Raw genomic sequence first — 17,526 nt, forward strand, 5'->3', positions numbered from 1 at the left:
AAGCTGCTCCAGGTGTTTGTGGGCATGGAGAGCGGAGGGGCCACCCCAAAGTGCCCACCCAGGAGTGCCACAGAGGGGACCCCTGGCACAGGAGCTGTGCCACAGCCCTGCCTGCTGTGCTGGCACTGCCCAGGGCAGCGTTATAAATACATATCATAATACTGGCTTTTCAAAAATACTAAAAAAATTGGATTCTGTATGTATAATGTAAAAGTAACTTTGCTATACAGTTTTTATTCTGCTATTAACTAAACTTACACACAGTAGTGAAACAGCTGATGTAGTTATGCTTGTGATAATTGAACTGCCTACTTAGCTGGGATACCACCCGGTGGATGTGTGATGGAGGACCCCCACTTCTGCTATCAGCACCTGTCTGTAAAAATTACAGACCAAAATATCGACTGAGGTGATGATAAGAATGCACTAAAACCACAGCAAAAAATGTGCATGCTCTGAAAAGGTGGAGCTGATGCTGAACAGTTCTTAGAGCACATAAACTAGTTTGGGGAAAAGTTTAAATATGCATAATGATGAATATGCAGTAGGCTGATGCAATAGAAAAGGTATATAGTAAAAGTATAATAGTAAAGGGTTTCTCCAAAATACCAGGAGTGCTCTTGGCTGAATGCCCAGCACCCAGCTGTTACCTTTGCTTTATTTTTGTATCCTACTGTCCTTTATGAAACTTTTAAACTTTACCAGGAAAGTGAACCTGGTTTTTCACAGCAGGAAGGAGGAGGGACAGGGGGATATGGGACTGCTGAGGATTTAAAACTGCACTGTGAGGGGATGGCAGTGGAGCTCAGAGCTCCACATGGGGAGGGAACATAGACTTTGCAGAAGGATGAGGAGATGAGGGTGGGAAAGCAGCCCTGCTGATGCCAGGGGTGCTGGCTGGAAGCCACTGAAGGGAGGGGAAAGGCGAGGCGGGGCGAGGCCCTCGGCCCTGAGGGACCGCCCGCCATGCTCTTTGCCGTCTCCATAGCAACCCCCGCGGCGGCGCCGCCATCTTGTTTACCGTCACCACAGCAACGGCCGCCATCTTGATCGGCGTCCCCACAGCACCGGGCCGGGCCGAGCCGTGCCGGGGCCATGGCGAGCGCAGGGCGGCTGCACGACCTGAACCTCAGCGCCGAGGAGGCGGAGCGGCTCCGGCGCGCCTTCCGCGACGAGCAGTTCCGCGCTCTGTTCGCGGAGTTCGCGGCCGAGCTCACCGACCCCGAGCAGCGGCGGCTGTACGAGGAGGAGGTGGCGGCGCTGGAGCGGGAGCGCGGCGTAGAGGTGCGCTTCGTGCACCCGACGCCGGGCTTCGTGCTGCGGACGAGCCAGGAGGGCTCCCGCCGCTGCTACATCAATGTCTGCAGCAACCCGCTGATGGGGGAGCCGCGGGCCCGCGCCGAGCGCGGCGGGCAGCGCTGGGAGCTGCCCTACAGCCTGGCCCCGGGCCGCGAGGAGCTGCGCCCCGCCGGCCGCCGCCGCCTCCTGTACGACGTGGTGTTCCACCCCGCGGCGCTGCGCCTGGCCGCCCGCAGCGCCCGCTTCCGCCGCCTGCTCCGCGACACGGCGCTGGAGGCCGTGGAGAGCCAGTGCGGGGTGCGGCTGGACCGCAACAACGCCGCCATCCTGCGAGGGGTCTCATACAAGGGCATCCCGCAGGCGCCCGTCATCCGCTCCCCGCTGCCCGGCGGCGCCCCGAAGCCGCCCGACGACGGCGAGTCCCCGCTGCCGCCCTTTCCCTTCCCGCCCGCCGCTCCCCCGCCGCCCGCCGCCAGAGCCTCCTCGCCCGCCGCGCCCCCGCCGCCCTCCGGCCCCACCACGCCGCGCTGGAGCATCCGGCACCGCTCCTACGTGGACCTGCAGGACTACCGGCACAGCCGCGACTCGGCGCCCAGCCCGGTGCCGCGGGAGCTGGTGGTGACGGTGGAGCTGCCGCTGCTGCGCTCCGCCGAGCAGGCGGAGCTGGAGATCCGCGGGCGGGAGCTGCGCCTGGACTCGCGCTGTCCCGCCTACCGCCTGCGCCTCCGCCTCCCCTACGACGTGGACGAGAGCGGCGGCCGGGCCGCCTTCAACCGGGCCCAGCGGCAGCTGCAGGTCACGCTGCCCGTGGTGCTGCCGCCCGGCCCAAGGGAACCGCCGGGCCCGGCCGGGGAACGGCTGGAGGGGGCCGAGGGGCCGGCGGAGGCAGAGGCAGAGGCAGGGCCGGCGGAGGCAGAGGCAGGGCGGGCAGAGGCGGGCGGCGGAGCGGCTCCTTCCCCGGAACTCGGGCCTGGCGGCGCGGCCCGCGGCACGTGTGGCGGCGGGGAGCCCGGTGATCCGCTCACCGAGCCCCCGGCTGACCCTGACCCACGTTGTGATCCTCCCGCTGGTCCGTCTGCCGAGCCCCTCGCTGAACCGGCCCTAGAACTACTCTGTGATTCCCTCACTGAACCCTCGGGTGAACCGCCCATTGATCCAACCTCTGAACCCTTTGCTGACTCCCCTGCTGAACCCCCCGCTGAACCCGCCACTGATCCAACCTCTGCACCCTCTCCTGAACCAGCTACTGATCCAACCTCTGAACCTGGTCCTGATCCAACCTCTGAACCTGCCCCTGATCCAACCTCTGAACCCCCCGCTGAACCTGCCCCTGATCCAACCTCTGAACCCCACGCTGAATCTGCCCCTGATCCAGCCTCTGAACCCACGGCTGAACCTGCTACTAATCCAACCTCTGAACCTGGTCCTGATCCAACCTCTGAACCTGCCCCTGATCCAACCTCTGAACCCCCCGCTGAACCTGCCCCTGATCCAGCGTCTGAACCTCCAGTTGAACCTGCTACTGATCCAACCTCTGAACCTACTACTCATCCAACCTCTGAACACCCCGCTGAACCTGCCACCGACCCACCCTCTGAACCCCCCGCCGGTCCAAGCACTGACCCCGGCTCTGATCCCTTCACCGCCGCTGATCTCCCCTCAGAATCCCCCACCGAGTCCCCGGCCCTGCCCTGCCCCGGTGCCGCTTCCCCCGTGGCCATCCCCGCTCCAGCCATGCCCACCGGGGACACCGCTCCGCCGGCCCCCGAGGGCCCCCCCGTTGACACGGCCACATGCCCTCCGTTCCGTGCCCGGCAGGACGAGGCGTCCCTCACGCTGCTGCTGCTGGTGCCCGGCATCGAGCCGCAGAGCCTCCGCGGGCATGTGGGCACGCACCACTACAGCCTCCGCTTCCGCACCGAGCGCGCTGCCTTCGCCCTGTTCCTGCGCTTCCCTCGCTCCGCAGCGCTGCTGAGCCCCGAGAGCAGCGTCAGCGTCTCTGCCCACAACGCCGTGGTGGGGCTGGCCAAGGCCCCCGGCAGCACCGGGCTCTGGGACGGCTTCAGCTTCGGCCCCGAGCCCTCCGCCCTGCAGGTAACGCTGCTGGCACGCCTGGGTGTCACCTGTGTTATAAATGAGGTGCTTGAGTAGGCCAATATTCAAGGAGCAATCAATTTATTAATAATTATGAGCAATAACCTCATAATATATATAATATATATTTTATATAATTATTATAATAAGTATGAGCAATAGAGCGCTGGGTACAGTGCAGTCCCTCCAACTGCACCCCAATAGTTGAGGCTCACAGGTATTTATAGGGGTACTCATAGGCTTTCTCAGCAGTTTCTATTCCCAATTTTTACTCATCAGCAGTTTCTATTCCAAATTTTTACGTCACAGTTCTATACACTGTTGTGATTTAGTCGTCTTCAGGATGTGCCTCCCGATAGGAGTATCCCCATATGGTGGGGTCTCGCTTCCATAACAGAGGATTAACCCTTAAAAGCAACAGCCTGTTGCATATTCATACAGCTCATCCATGGTGCATAAATGCCATTCAAACACAGGATTCTGGCTGGGCAGTGTCAGCTTCTTCCTCTGAATCCTGACAGCGCCTTTGAGGCAGGAAGAAGTTCATTTCTCCTGATAATGGAGCAATAAATTCTCTTCCTCTGAAACATTTAGATGTCCTGTGGCTGCTATCTCACTGCCAGTCCTTTCTTTAGAAAAAGTATCCTACATAGCACAGTTTCTATTTTAACATTTTGTTATAACCTAAAACTATATTTAACACACTACTCAAGAGAATTAACACAGCATCACTTTCTAACACCACACACATAATATTCATTTGAATATTTGCGAAAAGCCAAGTATAAAACACGCATTTTTCACATACCTGACACGAGGCACAGCTCGGTATTTCACACCTGCCCGGTGCTGGCTGTGGCTGCTGTTTGAGTGCTGGCTCGGGGAGGTGCGAGGGGCAGCGAGGGGCAGCTTGGAGCTGCTGCTTCCTCCAGAGCTGCTCCCCGGTGTCAGTGCCTGACCTGATTTGTGCGAGCCTCGTACGAGGTCACACCGTGGAGCTGACACCATCACCCTTGGAATTGGAATGACTTCTGCCTCACATACACGTTTTTGTCTAAGGGAAGTTCTGGTGATGAATGAAAACGGTGCCTGTGTCCTCCATGTCCTTATTGCTCACTTTGAAAGCCCTTTAAACTGCTCGTGCAGCCTGTTCGCACAAAGAAAGCTCTTTATGATCCACCAGGCTTACACACACCATCATGAAGTCTAGGGGTGTCCCTGTGTCTGTGTTTTGGGACAGAATTCCCATTTACAGCCACAGGAACCCCCAGCAGTTCAACCAGAGCAGAGCAGCCAGCAGCAGCTGTGAACTGTCCTGCTTTGCTGGGGCAAATCTTCACCTCTCTGTCTGAATGTGACTCTAATTTAGTATTTTCTGATTTTATGGGTTGTTGGGCAGTGATGCTCCCGTGGTGGGACACTGCATCCAGTGTCCCCAAAGGGATGCCCACCTTGTGACACTGTTTGTCCAGAGTCACTCACAGGAGTTCGGTGCAGAGCCACGTTCCTCTGTGAGCTCAGACTTGCAGACAGTTTCTCATGAGCAGGGATTAAAGCTGCCCAGCTCTTGTGCAACCTTCTAGCCGTGGGATTTGGGGTTTGGCTGGAGTTGAGAGCAATAAAATGCTCTGCAGCCTGGGTCACGTGCAGTGGATTGCACGTCCAGGAAGCTGGCAGGCTTCAGGCACATCCACAGGGATGGACTTGGCTTGGAGCAGCTCCATTGCTCCATCCCTCCAACTAGAAATGGCTTGTGCATGGTTTGGAGAGATATTTATCCAGTTAGTGTTTGTGCAGCTGAAACCACGTCGAGTTTGCCATTTAGCAGCCCCACACCTTTTACAGCAGCAATTCCTGTGAAGGAGGAGCTGATCATATCGGGGAAGTCTCAGAAATGATGAATTTATGGAGAGCCACCCACGCTGAGCTGTTTGCAGAGCATTTCCTCTGCTTTTACCCGAGCAGGAGCCTGCAAGTCTGTGCAAGTGGGGCCACAGAACACTCAGTGCTGCTGTTCACTGCTGAGATTGGCACTGCCTGCTGCTGCCACGTCAAAAAAGCCACTGTGTAAACTCCTGCCTGCTCTCTGTGCAGGTCCTGAGGCTGCCCAGGGCACTGGGGGAGTCCCCATCCCTGGGAATGCTCAGAAAACCTGTGGATGTGGCACTTGGGAACATGGTGGAGGCTGCAAGTTTGGGATATGGATTTGTTATTGCAATTGGAGGAACATTTTGTGATTGAAAGGTTTTAAAAGGCCACCCAGTAATGAGAGTTTTGGCTTTGTGAGTTGCAAAAACCCTTTGAATGTGGTGATTTTATTATATATTGCAAAATGTTTTGGGTGGAGTAGGAGAAAGAGGTTGGGCATTACTCATCAGCTTCCTGGCCATTCATTCACTGCAGACTCCAGGAGATTCTCCTGGCCTCCAGTCCTGCTGGACACTGCAAATTGAAGCAGGAGAAATAAACTGAAGTCATTTGTCCTGTTTGCTTTTTTCCAAATCTCTGCTATTTCCCCAAAGTGCCTGAGAGCTGCTCAGAGTGAAGGGAGAAAAATGAATATTTAATTAGAGCCACTATTACTTGCTGCCTTCTGGCCATTAACCATTTGTTCCTGGTCGCTTTTCTCCTACTTGTGTTGATTCCCTCAATTTGTCTGATGCCACCTTGGGGGTTTTCCTGCCTCGAGTCTCATTCTATAAATCAGAGCTGTGGTTCTTGCACTGAGACCTGTAAAAGGATCCACATCAGTCACTGCAGAGAGCAGAGCAGGGCCTGAAGGGGGCTTGGGGCTGAGGCCAGCAGGAATCTCATCCTGGAGCAGGAATCTTTTATCCTAGAGTAGGAATTTTATCCTGGAGCAGGAATTTTATCCTGGAGCAGGAATTTCATCCTGGAGCAGGAATTTCATCCTGGAGCAGGAATTTATCCCGTGCCTCCCAATGTGCCTGTTGGCCATCTCCTCTCTCCCAGCAGCGTTGCCAGAGGATGGTGCCTGGCAAAAGTGAATCATGGAATGGTTTGGGCTGGGAGGGATCTTAAAGCTCAACCAGTGCCACTTATCTCTGTCCCAGACTGCTCCAAGTTCTGTTTTAAACAGCTCTGGAATTCCTGCTCTGCTCCATTCTGGGAGGTTGATGGAGCCTGGGGTTCCCGTGGTGTTCCATGGAGCAGGTTCCTCCCTGGGTTATTCAGAGGCTGCCCCTCCATGCCATGGTGGTTGTTCAGTGCCTGCCCACATCATTCCCATTAAATTCCAGTTCCTCCTTGGAAGCTGGTCTGACCCATGTGCTGGTGGAAGAATGACTTGGGCTCATCCATGCTTGAACAGAACTTCAGGAGCTGCTGTTCCTTCTGCAGTCAGCAGTGCTGAGTCCCTGTGCTGGGAGAGGATCTGTTTGGAGCTCAGTTTCCATAGGTGCTGAGCCCTTGGAATTCCCACCCAGCAAGTGCCTCTGTCCAGGAAATCTCTGCAGTGCCCTGCTCCTCCCTGGGCTCCCACTGTGAGCAGTGAAAATTCACTCCTTGGCCAAAGCAGCATGTCCACTCTGCAGCTGGACTCGGTGATCTCAGAGATCTTTTCCATCCTCCTGGTTCTATGACTGATTTTTTACAGAAATCCTGTAAAAATCAAGATTCCATAACTTTGAGCTTTGTGAGCTTAGGGTCACACATTTCAGGGGTTTGAAATTCACCTTTTGTCACTGCAGCAGAGACCTCAGTGCTGATCCTTCTCCAGGCCCTGTTTTTCCAGGGAATCATTTCCTAACCTGAGGAAGCTGCCTGATTTCCCCAGTGCCAAAATCTCTGCTTTTTGCCTCAAAATTCCTGCCATGGGCTGTGCTCTCCCCATTGCTCTTCACTGCAACTCACCCTCCATAACCTTCTACACCTTGTGCTTAAATCCTGGGAATTCAGGCAGGGAAACTCCTGGGAAATCAGAGAATTCCCTTTCATTTCCACACAACACAGCCTGGGGAGAAAATGACGAAGGAGAAGGGTTGGGAGTTAAATAACCATTAATACAATTTGTAAGCCTGCCAGGCAGGGATTCTGAGAACATGTCCTGGTTTCTGGTACTGCTGGAGCTGGGCAATTATGGAAATTGTGCCTTTGGAAAGCACTTGGAATGTCTGGGAATGTGTGGCCTGCTGGAGTTAAATGCTGGATTCCTAACAGAAATAAAAAGCAGTTTTGTGGAGCTGCTCAGACCTGGGGGCTCAGTTCTTGGAGCTGTGAAACACAACTGGCAGGGAATGAATTCTGCAGTTTTGGGGTTGTGTCTGCTCATTTCCATGGGATTGGAAAGAGCCTGGTTCCTGCAGGAATTCCCACTGCTCCCCACCCTTCCTGCCCTGCTCGGGGGCCTGCAGTGGGGTTGTGCAGAGGATGTGTGCTCACTGCTCTGCCCATTCCCCCTGGGTGCCCCGTGCTGGGCAGGGAACTGCAGCCAGCCCATCCCTTTCCTAAAGCCCTGTCAGATCTGGTGGAGAATATTCAGATTTAACTCACACAAACCCCCCCGAGGCTCCAGAGAGCAGCAGGAGCAGATTGGAAAACAGAGGAAATATTTCCTCTGCTTTCCTATGCATTGCTCTGGTTATTTTTTTTTTTTTTTTTTTTTTTTTTTACATTTAGAGGCTGAAAAAGATTATATTGAACATTCCTGAGGAGTTCATGGTTGGAGCTGGCCCTGAGCTAGGCTGTGTGTGAGGGATCCAAATGGGAATTGCTCAGAGATAGGGAAGTTTTGTTTGACTTTTCTGGGAGTGCTGAGGCCTCCATGCAGGATGTTCTACATGGGTGTGATTTTTCTGCTTGGCACAGCCACCAGTGCCTTGGGAAGGAGACCCTTTGGAGGCTCCTGGTGCTTTTTCCTTCAGAAAGCAGATGGGAAAAATAATGTGGAGCTGTTGGAGCCAGTCCATAGAGGCCACGGAGCTGCTCCAAGAGCTGGGAATGTTCCCCTGGAGAGGAGAAGGCTCCAGGGAGAGCTCAGAGCCCCTGGCAGGGCCTGAAGGGGCTCCAGGAGAGCTGCAGAGGGACTGGGGACAAGGGATGGAGGGACAGGAGCCAGGGAATGGCTCCCAGTGCCAGAGGGCAGGGATGGGTGGGAGATTGGGAATTGGGAATTCCTGGCTGGGCTGGAATTGCCAGAGCAGCTGTGGCTGCCCCTGGATCCCCAGGTTGGACATTGGAGCTTGGAGCACCCTGGGACAGTGGGAGGTGTCCCAGGGGGGCACTGGGTGGGATTTATGGTCCCTTCCACCCAAACCATTCTGGGATTTTGGGATAAGTGCCCCTACAAGAGGCCCAGGCCTGGTAAGGTGATCTGGGCTGATCCAGCCTGGCCTGGGACACTGCCAGGGATCCAGGGGCAGCCACAGCTGTGCCAGGGCCTGCCCACCCTCCCAGCCAGGAATTCCCAGTTCCCAATATCCCATTTCCCTCCATCACTTGTGTGGAGCTGGAGGTGCCAAAGTTCTGTTGCCCTTGGCACTGGGACCGTGTGGAAAAGGCCAAGGGCCGGAAGTGTCCCCATGGACTGGAAATGTCCCCAAGGGCTGGAAGTGTCCCCTTGGGCCAAGCTGGGCTGTCCTTTTGTCCTCTCTGAGCTCAGAGTTTGGGCTCTCGTGGGTGAAAGCGTTCCTTGGTTGTTGAGTCAGCCGATCATGAAGCCTTGAGGGCCGTGTTGGGATGTGCCAGACATGGATGTTTTAAACCTTTCCCACCTTCCATGGAGAAATCCATCCTGGAGAGATGCTTTGCTCTCATTTCCAGGCTATTTGGAGTTATAATTTCCCATTTCCAAGCTCCTATAAAGACTTATTGTAATAGTCAGGGGTTACTTCTAAGAAGATGCTGCTGCAAACTGGGGCTGTTGAATGTAATCCTCCAAGAGTTTATTTTTGGTTCAGTTAATTCTGTGCTCAGCATTTCGAGACTCTTTGCAAGTTTTTTGGGAGGTCAGAGAAGGACAAAGAAGGAGAACACAACAAACTTATTATTTCACATTTTTCAAAGTAATCCCTTTCCCAAGCTACATTAAGGACCATAATTAGTTTGCTTCTGCTATAAAACAAACTGATTTCTGAATAGTCTTTAATTGGTAGCTGCATTTGGGAATACCATGACTACACAAAACAGTTATGTCAGGAAATGTTATTAACCTGCTGATGAACTCATCAGAGCTTCCTTGGAGCAGGTTCATCTTTGCAGTCACGAGCACCTCAGAAAAGTTTTTGTTTCAGTACCAAAACTTTGAGGTTCAAACTCTCAGCACTCAGAGCTGGTTCGTGCTGGGATCCCACAAATGCAGAGCTCAGGAAATCCAGGTCCTTTCCCATATTGGCATCAGTTGTTGGGTTTGGATGAGAGAAGCTGTGGCTGCCCCATCCCTGGAAGTGCCCAAGGCCAGCTTGGATGGGGTTTGGAGCAGCCTGGGACAGTGCAAGGGTTGGAACTGGATGGGATTTAAATCCCCTCCCAACCCAACCCATTCTGAGATTCCCTGATCCTCTCATTACAGTAACCACCAAAATAATTTAAGCCTGAAATCTGTGCTGCTTCTCAAACTTGCAGGCTGTGTGGGAGGTAACTCTGGATGGAAAGTGTCTCCAGTGTGAGAAATGGAAGCAGAGTGAGCCCATCTGAGAGCTGGGGGCAAGGGGAGCTCCCAGTGCTGGGAGACACAGGGACGGCTTTGAATGATGAATGTTCCAGAAACCAAAGCCATCCTGCTAAGGTTTATGTTAATTTGCTCTCAGTTTAGTCACAGGGAAGAATGAATGTGTACCAAACAGCAGATGACAGCGTGTGCAGGGAAAAACAAATTAAATTCAAAGTTGCTAAGAGAGCATCATAAATACCAGAAAATAAACGGCTTCAATTGAAGAATTATTTTACAGGGTCATTGAAATCAGCTGCAGATGGTTGTCCTCTGTTTGCTCTGGCTTGGGAGGCAGAGCAGGCTTTAGAATAAATTCCTGGATCATTTTTTCCCAAGGTCTGTGCTCTGATAACATCTGCAGCAATAGAAATGCCTCGGTGAATGCAAAGTCTGAGTTCCAGTGCCTGGTGGAGCAGGCTAATGAGAATCACCTTCCTGACAACAAACACACCCCAGGGCCTGATTTATGGCAGCCATGGGGTAGGGATGGGTTAAAATGGTAAATACTGCTGGGAATTCAGTGCTGGGCTGGGGGAAACTTGGTGCAATTGGATAAAATGGTAAATACTGCTGGGAATTCAGTGCTGGGCTGGGGGAAACTTGGTAAAATCTGTTTGTGCAGTGAGTCTGAATTAACGGGGCAACAGCACAAGGGGTTCCTTTTTATCCTCATTTGAAGCACTGATTAATCACGGAATTATGAAATCATTATGGAATCACAGGGATCATCCAGGGCAGCTCCTGGCCCTGCCCAGACCCCCAAAATCCCACCTTGGGCATCCCTGGCAGCTCCTGCAGCTCTGGGGCTGTGCCCATTCCCTGGGCAGCCTGGGCAGTGCCAGCACCCTCTGGAATAGTGGAACCTCTCCTGATAATAGACCTCCCATTCAGTTTTTGTTTTTTTAACTAGATTTTCTGTGAAGAAAACAAATTGTTTTGCTTTAATCAGGAAGAAATTCTGCAGAAAGATTCAGGGCGTTTGCTGCCAAATTGCAAAGTCCTGATTGCTCTGAGGAGATGAGGGTGTCCCTCACACAGCCACGGGTGCCAGAGACAGATTCAGAGGGAAAAGAGATTATTTTCCTCATTTTATGGAGGAAAAGTAGGATGGGACTTGGTGCATCCTGGTCTAGTGGAAGGCAATTAAAGCTCCTGAAATATCCCATGGCAGGGGTAGGAATGAGATGAGCTGTGAGGCTCCCTCCAACCAAACCGTGCTGTGATTCCCTGACTTCCATTTTTCTGCTGGGAGAAGAATTTGATTTTTCCAGGGCAGAGCTGGGAATTCTCCTCCTGGGCTGCCCAGGGATGGAGTTCAGGAGCCTGTGGGATTCTGGTGCTGCCCAGATTTTGTGTCTGCAGCCCCTGCCCTGCTCTGTGCTCTGTGCTCTGAGCCCTTCCCTGGCCTCAGCCTGGAGCGCTGGCAGATCCCTCTCTGCAGGCAGCAGAGGATGCAGCACCAGGGAATGAGAATTTTTAGGCTTTGCATGCAGAAATGCAGAGGCAGGGATGTTCTGAGAGGGTTTCCAGGCAGGGCAGCTCTGCTGCTGCACTTTAATCTCTTCCCAAACCATCCCAGCATCCAGTGCTGGCTCCTTGCCTGGATTGTAATCTTGCTGGATAGAAATGAATCCAGTGCTCTGCCTTGGAAAACCAACAGTTTGTGTGTTATGACTTTCCATATTGTGGTTTCTAATTTAACTAGTGGAAAAAATAGGACTCTGGCTGATTTTTCCAGTCCTGGTTTGGTTTTTTTTTTCAAGATAACAGTTAAATTTTGTACCTCAGACACAATGTGACATCTGGCTGTGCATAAGGCTCCATCCACAGGGGGCCAAAAATGTGCAGAATTGCCTTTTTGCCTCTTGGTCTGCAAGATGTCAGCGATAATTGAATTTAACTTTCATTGGACTGACAGGAAGGTTGAACCGGACCGAGAAATTTAAAAGTGTGACTTCATGTGGAAGGTTTGCAACTTGTCCCTGTTATTTCCAATTAAATTAGGAAGGTAATTCCCAGAACCTAAGCTGCTCCTCCAGGTCAGACCATTTTGTTTTGTCTGTCCTTCCCCTTGCCTGCACAGCTGATGTGTGAATAACACAAGGACGGGGAAGCTCTGCAGTTCCTATCCAACAGCCCCTCCAGGATATATTTGAGCACCTTTAATTACCTGTGACTGATTTCAATCTCTGAACCTGCAGCAACACGTTTGAGGTTGTTTATGAAGGGCCTGGAAACACACCCCAGGCTGTGTCTCTGCCTGTGGATACCTCTCCTTCTTTATTTGGTTGGGTTTTTTCCACCTGGCTTGTCTGCAGGGAGATCAGAGCCGGCTCAGTGCTGGGTGTGAAATGGATCCAGCCCCGAGTGCTCCAGATCTGATCTGGGAGTGAGGATCCTGCCGTGCCTCTCCAAGGAGGGTTTGTGTGTTTGTGCTCTCCTGCAGGCAGCCAGGAGACAAACCCTCACCAGTCTGACACCTTGCTGCTGCTCACACACGAGAGGAAGGTGGAACCAGCCTGGGACAAAGCATTCCTCAGAGAGAGTCTGCATCTCTGTGTTAGTCACCCATCCAGAGAGAGAAATAATATTTCCTTTATATTTGATACCGTGCAGATTTGTGCTTTCAAGCAAAATTAGCAAAGCGCTGGTTTTAATTCATTTCACCTCATTCTTTGAATGTCTGCCTCAGAATTTCTCTGTCAAGACTTGAGTGTGCTGTGAAACTTGGGAATTGCTGTCCTGGCTTTCTTTGCAGGGAGTTTTTAGCCCAAATACCCCTGAAATTTAGCACAGAAGGAACATAACCTGCTGTTTTCTCTCTTTTTCTTTAGGAGAGATTGTTTGTCAGTGAGGAGAACGTTGATGGATTTCTAGGCCCTGCTTTGTGCCCTTCCCCTTGCTCCCAATCAGCCCTGGAAAGGCAGCCATTAATTGAAGTGCTGGATGTTACTGAGGACAGAATTCAAATCAGGGTGGAGGTAAGGACCCAGGAGCAGCACAGGCTGATTTATGTTCCTCTGCAAGATCCTATCTAATCCCACTGAGACAGCTTGGTTCCTGTTTTGTTCTGGGGCAGCAGGGGAAGCCCAGGACTGGGGTTGTTTGCAAGTGTAAATGTCAGTTTTCAGAAGTAAAACTTGTGTTCGTGCCATTTCATGTCACCAAAGGATTGAAACCTCCTCTGTTTCATTTGGAAGGTGCAGAACTGTGATCCAGACATTTAAAAAGTGATTTTTCCTTGCAGGAATAGCTCACCCACTCAGCCTTGTACAGGTAGAGAAATCCTGGAGGGTTTGTCTGGGAAGAATCCTGCCTCATCTTTATTCAGTCCATGTGTTGGAATACTTGGTGGGTTCCTGTTGTGTAGATAATTAAACATGAGGCTATTAATCTTAAACACTGGTCTCAAATTCAATCCTTGTAGTCTGAGGCCTCATTCAGGCTCTCCCTCCTCTGCCTAGAACAAGCCAGGCTGTTTCTGGGATTAAATTGTCCTCCCTTGGCAAAATGGATGGGCAGATAAGAAATCCAAATGTTCATTTCGTGAGGAGGAAAATGTGAGGCAAACCCCCCACGTTCACTGGGATTTCTGGGTAGGCACTGCATCCAAAATTCAGATGAAACTCTTCCTAAAGGGAGGGTGAAAAGCAGGAAGAAGCAGGTCCCTGCTGTGGCCATGGACTGGGGTTAATGTGTAACTGGGTTATTGGGAGGCAAGTTCAGAGGAAGCTCATGACCTCTGGAACTGGGCTGGAGCCTGAGCAGCTTCCCAAAGATACTGGATCCAGCTCAGCTTTCACAGCTGCTCTGGGCTGGACACAAAAAATGAAATTCTAAATGTTGGAGAGCAGATGAGTCCCTTTGGGACCCCTTAAATCATCCCGTTCCTGCTCCTGTGTGGGGCCAGGAGTGGAGTTTGTGGGAAATAGGGTAAAGGTAAGGAGGCTTTTAGAGAGTTGTGAAAGCAGGTTTTAAAAATAGAAAGAGGAGAAATTTAGAGTTAGTTGTAAAGTTTGAGAGTAGAAAAGTTACAATAGTGTAGTAAGTAAGGATATGAAATAATAGTTTGAGTTTTAGGTTTGGTTAAGGTAGATTTTAAGATTGTAGAAAAATATGTTTAGTATGTTATTGGCTAGAAAGTTTTTAAAATGTTCTGTAACAGAAAAATTTTTACTACTAACAAGATGTAAACTATTAACATCTTTCAGTTATCTCAGCCATATCATAGGACTAATAGCACAATAAAACTCAAAGCCCACATCCCAGCAGTCCCATCCCATTGATACAAACCCCAACACAGAGCTGGTGATTCCTGAGGGTCCTGTGGGAGAACTGTCCAGTTTGGAAAGGACTCCCTGGTGTTTCCCAAATTTCCTGTGGTTTGGGGGTGTGAGAAAGGGACTCTGTCTCTGGATCCATGAACCAGCTGCTCTTGGATGGATCCTGATCCTGACTCTCCACTGACAGGACCTGTGAATTCCCAGCAGTTTTTGCCAAAACTCCCAGGAATGGGGAAATGGTTGGACAGCACCTCTCCCAGTTCCTCCTCTCCTGAGGCAAACTGCAATTCCCAGATTTGCCCCACAGGCCAGGAATTTCCCTCATTGCAAGGCTCCAACCTTGCAGCAAGAGTTGAGATCCCCTGGCTGATTCTGTGGCCGCTGGGATTTGGGGATCTGGGGATTTGGGGTCAGGCTGGGTGTGGGGAGTGGGAAGCAGGAAACCCTGGGGAACAGAATAACCTCCCTGCCCCTCATTCCCACACACAGAGCAGGAAATCCTCAGCACTCGCTCACTGGGCTTCTGGAAGGAGAATCATGGAATCACAGCCTGATTTGGAACCTTACGGATCATCTGCTTCCAAAGGGACACTTTCCACTATCCCAGTGGAGCTGAGCTGTTGGAGAAACAAATCTGTCCTGTCTTTATGTGCACAGTTTGTTCCAGCTATGAAATAATTCATTTATTTCCTTGACAGCCACAGGAACGTGATGGACAAGGGACTCTTGGCAGCTCAGAGGGAGCCCTGGCCGGACAGACCGACAGCAACTCCCCCGAAACAAAGGCAGAAACAAAGTGTCCTGCAGCCGAGGGAGGTGCTGCGGGCCCCGGAGCGGGAACAATGGGAGCAGCAGCCGGCTGTGCTTCACCCCATTGTTCGCAGCCCGAACCTCCTGCCTCCAGCTCAGCCGCTCCCGGCGCATCCGCGGGAACCCAGCCCGATTTAGAAAGTGCTGCTGCAGCAGGAGGCACGGCCACAGCCCCGGGAACAGCAGCAGGAGAGCTGCAGGGGGCTGGGGATGGGGATGGGGATGGAGATGGGGATGGGGCTGGGGCTGGGGATGGAGATGGGGCTGGGGATGGGGATGGGGATGGGGCTGGGGATGGGGCTGGGGATGGGGATGGGGATGGAGCTGGGGCTTGGTGCCCCATCCTGAGGGAGGTGAACCCCGAGGACGGCAGCGAGCGCATCCTGCGCGATCACCGCACGCACTGCCCTGTGCAGTTCCACAGCTCCCTGCTCTACGAGCTGGATTGATTTCATTGTTTTAGCATTTCCTTCCTTGTTTGATGTTTGTTCTGACTCCCATGGGGATGGAGATTGGGCAGGGTCCCCCATCCTGAAGGAGGTGAACCCCCAGGATGGCAACGAGCGCATCCTCCACGACAAATCATTTTTGTCGCTGCCCCCTGCACTTCCACAGCTCCCTGCTCTATCAGCTGGATTATTTGAATTGTTTTAGCATTTCCTTCTCTTGTTTGATGCTTGTTCTGACTTCCATGTACTGGTGGGTGACATGGAGGCCCTGGGTTCCCACTGAAACTGTTGCAACACCAAAACTTCCCATTGTTAACAGTTTATCAATTCCCCACTCTGTTGCAATAATTTTACTTGTAAGAAAAGTTGCAGTTGGAGGTGAGCTCCTGGAAAAAAAATGTATCTTTATTGTTTACATAAATTTTTTATTCTCTTGCCACGTTTCACGGATTATTTGTATATATCCTCAGCCTAATGGCTCCCTCGGGAATTGAGCAGTAGTCATCATTTTCCAAACCTTTCATTTTGTGATAACTGCAGGATTAGACTCACAGTGATTCTTAGCAATCAAATGAAATTTCTAATTACCCGGAGAAGTTCTAATTAGTCTCCTAGAAATAATCAACATTTATACCCTGTATTCCATCCTAGTGCTGTGCTTCAGATCTGCAGCACCCAGATATCCCCCAGCTGAACAAATTCCATTGCACAAGAACATCCTCTGGGTGCATGTCTGCTCTGAAGTATTTACAACTGCTGAAATGGATTCTCTTTAGCCAGATTAGATTTATTTTTCTCAGTTTCCCTCGAGTGTCAGCGTTTCTCACCTCCCTAAAGCAGAATAACCAGGAGAACACATCTAATAATAAACTTCCTGTTCCCCTTTCTCGCTGCTGCTGAACCAAGTTCTGTTTTTGTTTGAGAGGTGCTTTAGAGGAGAGTTAATTTTGCCTCTGTCACATTTCACTTTGTGTGCGCGGTTTCAGAGTTCAGCAGGAGCCACAGCTGCCCACAGCACGTGCCCTGCCCTCCCTGGTGGCACGTCCTGCTGGAGCCTTGCTGGGCTCAGCTGAACCCTCTCAGCTTTTTGGGAGAGGGTGAGGCACCAGCACAGCTCCAGCACCAGCCTGACCCATTGGAGCAGAACACAGAGCAGTTACCTTGCAAAATTGTGGTTAAATAACCCCTGGACAAAGAAAAAAGCAGCATTTTCTTTCTCTGACATATTTCTGTGTTCCACAAAAGCTGCTGAGGTGCTTCTGCCACAGCTGAGTTCACAGGAGTGGCGCTGAAGCTGCTGGAGCATTCACAGATGGCTCCGTGGCCCCAGCTCAGCCCCTTCCCACCACACTGCAGCAGTTCTCATTTTTCACACAGATAATTTGAAACAACTTTAAAAATCCAAACAAAAGAGGTGTTGTCCACCAATTTGCTACTCTTTTCTGCCTCAATTAATGAGTATCATTAAAAACTTAATGAAGTTAAATGCACACTGCTGGAAGGAGTGATGGCACGTGTCCAGCCCCTGGGATTAAAGAAGAGAAACTTCCCCCTCCTTCCCACCCTGGCTTTTCAGGAACACGAGGTGACATCATCTTTTTGCTGACAATCAACAACTTCTCTAGGCTTACAAAACAACGGCATTTTTTATTTCGGCAGAACTAAAAAAATCATATATTTATCTACATCGTAGTAAAAACAATGAGATTTATTTTCATTTCATATCCTTCATATATTCCTCGACACGGCGCAACCGAACCGGGACTCAGGGATCGGGCGTGAGATGACCCCGGGTGGGACCCCAGGCACCACCAGAGATCTGAAGCACCAAAAAAGATGCACTTAAAAGTGTTCTCCTCCTCCTCCTCCCTCCTCCTCCTCCCAGCAAACACAGCAGCAGGTCACTTTTTGCGTAGGGGCT

The 17,526-nt window shown here is 51.6% G+C and overlaps 1 protein-coding gene across 1 annotated transcript; it reads left to right on the top strand.

The window, feature by feature from the left end:
• The first annotated feature begins 754 nt into the window (after positions 1 to 754).
• DNAAF2 (dynein axonemal assembly factor 2) lies at positions 755 to 17,218 on the top strand. Its single transcript, XM_058025757.1, has 4 exons — positions 755 to 3,393; positions 12,898 to 13,044; positions 15,045 to 15,385; positions 15,473 to 17,218. Exons 1-4 carry the CDS (start codon positions 1,096 to 1,098, stop codon positions 15,603 to 15,605), a joined length of 2,919 nt encoding a protein of 972 aa, XP_057881740.1. The 5' UTR covers positions 755 to 1,095; the 3' UTR covers positions 15,606 to 17,218.
• Positions 17,219 to 17,526: the final 308 nt, after the last annotated feature.

This window comes from Melospiza georgiana, chromosome 6 (assembly GCF_028018845.1).
Source record: "Melospiza georgiana isolate bMelGeo1 chromosome 6, bMelGeo1.pri, whole genome shotgun sequence".
Classification (NCBI taxonomy): domain Eukaryota; kingdom Metazoa; phylum Chordata; class Aves; order Passeriformes; family Passerellidae; genus Melospiza; species Melospiza georgiana.